The sequence below is a fragment of the Priapulus caudatus genome, unplaced genomic scaffold, assembly GCF_000485595.1.
Source record: "Priapulus caudatus unplaced genomic scaffold, Priapulus_caudatus-5.0.1 Scaffold149, whole genome shotgun sequence".
Classification (NCBI taxonomy): domain Eukaryota; kingdom Metazoa; phylum Priapulida; class Priapulimorpha; order Priapulimorphida; family Priapulidae; genus Priapulus; species Priapulus caudatus.
This window is the reverse complement of record NW_014577210.1, coordinates 403766-407742: the sequence shown is the minus strand read 5'-3', so window position 1 is coordinate 407742 and position 3977 is coordinate 403766. Positions and strand designations below refer to the sequence as shown.

At 54.1% G+C, this 3977-nt stretch overlaps 1 protein-coding gene across 1 annotated transcript in view; it reads right to left on the bottom strand.

The window, feature by feature from the left end:
- Positions 1–756: 756 nt before the first annotated feature.
- LOC106806235 (myosin light chain kinase, smooth muscle-like) overlaps positions 757–3977 on the bottom strand; it is a 7033-nt gene continuing 3812 nt past the window's right edge. The window contains exon 2 of the mRNA XM_014808103.1: positions 757–1582. Coding sequence (XP_014663589.1) covers positions 1246–1554 — 309 coding nt within the window. The 5' untranslated portion in view covers positions 1555–1582 and the 3' untranslated portion in view covers positions 757–1245. The remainder of the gene's footprint in view (positions 1583–3977) is intronic.

The following is a 3977-nucleotide window of genomic DNA, read 5'->3' as shown; positions in this document are numbered from 1 at the left end:
TGAGGGAAGATACTGAGGGAAGGATGCTGAGGGAAGGATGCTGAGGGAAGGATGATGAGGGAAGATACTGAGGGAAGATACTGAGGGAAGGATGATGAGGGAGGATGCTGAGGGAAGGATGCTGAGGGAAGGATGCTGAGGGAAGGATGCTGAGAGAAGGATGATGAGGGAAGATACTGAGGGAAGGATGCTGAGGGAAGGATGCTGAGGGAAGGATGCTGAGGGAAGATACTGAGGGAAGGATGCTGAGGGAAGATACTGAGGGAAGGATGCTGAGGGAAGATACTGAGGGAAGGATGCTGAGGGAAGGATGCTGAGGGAAGGATGCTGAGGGAAGGATGCTGAGGGAAGGATGCTGAGGGAAGGATGCTGAGGGAAGGATGCTGAGGGAAGGATGCTGAGGGAAGGATGCTGAGAGAAGGATGCTGAGGGAAGGATGATGAGGGAAGGATGCTGAGGGAAGGATGCTGAGGGAAGGATGCTGAGGGAAGGATGCTGAGAGAAGGATGCTGAGGGAGGATACTACTTTGTTTACTGTATGTGCCGCATGGTAATGTCGTTTGCTATATAATCTGTTGTCTATTACATATTCGTATGATGTTACATCTGTAGTTAATTTGCTATTGTATTTTACTATTTGCTAGCATATCTGATGTTACAGAGTAATGTCGCTTGCTTTGATATCTGGTATTTATTTACGCACGATTTTGTTTTAAATTCTAAATGAGGGACACAGTAAACGTCGAAACAAACAGGTTCGAACGTAATCCGACGCAAATTTATAGAACATGCTAATTTCTTCGAAACATTACAAAAAAATTGTATATTGCTTGATAACATCACATATAGCAATCTGATATGCAAGCATGCACTTGCACTTATCGTGATAATGCATTAGAAGTACAAAAGCATATCCATATAGGCATTGTTGTCCAGGTTTAAGAATCGTGGAGATGCAAAATGGCGACCGGTGTAAAATTACTCGATAATACAATACATCAGGAGTAAGGCATTAAAGACATCTTAGTAATTAATCAGTCATGAATAATTAAGCATACCCTTGTTACCGTGCTCACGAAAACAAATCTAATACTTCTAGTTTCCAATTCGAAATTTTTTCCGAAGTCGCGCGAATCAATCATGGCGTAGATTCGACGGAGGAGCGCATGCGCGATGACCTCGTCGCGTGACGTCACTCGGGAGGAGCGGAAAAGATTGATTAGCGGGGGGCGACGGTGGCGCCATCTAGACGGTCGGGTCGAACTCTATGAGCAGCTCTGCGTCGGTGCTGCGCTCGCCGTGCGCGTTCGTCGCGACGATCTTATACGTGCCGTCGAAGTCGCGCGTGCACTCGGGAATCGTGATCGTCACAGTGCCGTCGTCGGCATGCTTGACCTGACACTTGCGGCTGTGCTCGATGCGCTGCTTGTCGTGGTAGACGACGATGTCCGGCCGCGGATCGCCCTTCAGCTTGGCCGTGAAGCGCGTCGCACTGCCCTCGACTATCGTGTTCACGTGCGGCGACAGCTGGCTCTCGTAGTGCGGCGCTGCCATCGCTGTCGTCGTTTGTAGTCGTCGGCGGCTGTGGGCACGCAAACGCACGCGTTAGAATGTCGGTCGGCTGGCGGGAAGATGGGAAGGTCGACCGGTCGGTCGGCCGGTCGGTCGGGAGGTCGGGAGGGAGGTCGGGTGGTCGGTCGGTCGGTAATTCAGATACTTATTCCGATAGGTTAAACTCATGTGCTGTCGTGTCTGAGACACGGTATGAAGTGGCACTAGCAACTGACAGGGTCAAGCACGGATGCTCGCAAACAAGTCTTAGACAGAATTAGCTTTAGAAAAAGTTTCGCAGCTCGTTACATTAGGAAGCCCATGCAAAACATGCGCGTACGCGCCGCTGCACGCGCGCTCATGCGCGCACGATTGAAAATAGAAAGATTAGCGTACGCGCTTGACATGCGTCCGTGTACGTCAGGGGTATACGCCACAGGTGTATATATTGCCTGCCATTCGGCTTGAAAAGTGATACGCCTAAAAACTGATGTGGCGCGTGTGTTCCCGCCGATGTAACAGGCTACAGTGTAGCCTATACGTACAGACACACACACACAGTCTATATACGGCGACCATTCGCGCAGATTTCGGGTGGGGGCGGCGCGGACTGTGTCGGCAATTACTCGACGCGCACATCGGTGCGCATGCGTCAGTCGACACTCATCACGGCGGGTGTTGAGTGACGCTGTGCAGCGCTTCGCAGTATGGCCGCCAGGCGGCGGCAGCGGCGGCAAAATAAACCGCAGAGAGAACGCCAGCAATGTCGCTGATGAGGATGGTGATGATGACAACGGCGATGATGACGTGGTGATGTAATTGACGACGATGATCGATGACAACGGCGATCACCGCGAAGGATGGCGAATTCATGACGACGGCGACGTGACGACGGGCGACGATGACGATAGTGATATGACGACGGTGATGATGACGTAACGGCGATCATTGACGATAGGCAAACCAGGACAATGGTGAATGATGACGGCGGTGATGCATAGCGATGGTAGATTGATAGACACAGCGGCCGGATGATGAACGAGTGATGTATGAAACGGCGATCACTGAGGATGGCGATCATTCGACTGACGGCGAGCGAGTAACGATCGGCGACGAAATGACATGAGCAGCGACGAATGGACGACCAGCTGACGTATGACGACCGCCGACGATAACGACAGTGATTGAGACGACGGCGATGATGAACGACAGTGAGAGAAGGACCGAACGTGATGCACGACGAAACGGTGATGATGACGATTGGCTTCATCGAGAAGCGTAACGGGGCGTGTGTGCGTACGGTCGTCGTGCGGATCCGGCCAGTCTGTCCGGCAGCAATGCGACACGTGCGTTGTCGGCAGGCGGCGGCTGTCTGGCCGGCGCGTCTGCGTCGCAAGCCGGAATCCGGAGATTCGACGACTCGCCGGAGGTCAAGTCGTACATCGCGGCTTTGTGTCGGCAACGAATTTACGAGCGCGATTTTTTTTCACAGCGCAGAGCGCCGCGCGCGTCAGCCTGCGATCCGGGTTGTACGAGCGATCGCTACTGCGATGCCGCGTGCGCAGATGCGGCGCTGTGCGGTTGTCGGGAGATGCCCCGTCCCGCGCTCTTGCTCGCTGCGGGGACTGACTATTATGTGCAAGCTGTGTAGTATATATGTATGTGTCTTGTTGTAAATGACTGTGTGTGGCGTATGCCTGCGTGCCGTGTGCTGGCAGCAGGGTGCGTGCGTGCGCTGCGTGGTCATGCGTGGCAACTGTGTGTGGGGGGCGTGTGTGTGCGCGCGCGTTCACGCGCGCATGAGTGCTTCGTTTCGTGGTGTGAATGCGTGGGGGTGTGTATGTGTTGTGTGTTTGTATCTTTCTGTGTGTGCCGTGTGGGCGTGATGTGCGTCGGCGTCTGATGCTGCTCGTGAATGTCGTACGTGTGGTGCGTGCCGCGTGTGTGGCTGTGCGCAGCTGTGTGCGGTGCCGCGTTGAGCTACGTGCGGTGAGTACGGCGACAGAGAAATCAAGAAACGCATTAGAGATGGGAATGCTATCACAATTAAGTCTAAACAGAACCGAGGCGCGTAATCCATGCTACGGCTCGTTACTCGGACGTCTTCTCAGCAGCTGGGCCCCCTCTTACCTCCTCCTCCATCCTCCTCCTCCTCCTCCTCCTCTCCTCCTCCTCATACCTCCTCCTCCTCCCTCCTCCCCTTCCTCTCTCCTCTCTTCTCCTCCTCCTCTGCCTCCATGCCTCCTCGTCCTCCTCCTGAACTCCTCATCCTCCTCCTCCTCCTATCTCCTCCTCCTCCTCCTCCTCCTCCTCCTCCCATCCTCCTCCTCGTCCTCCTTCTAACTCCGCCGCCTCCTCCTCCTCCTCCTCCTCCCTCCTCCTGCCTCCTCCTCTCCTTTCTCTGGCCTCCTCCTTCTCCTACCTCG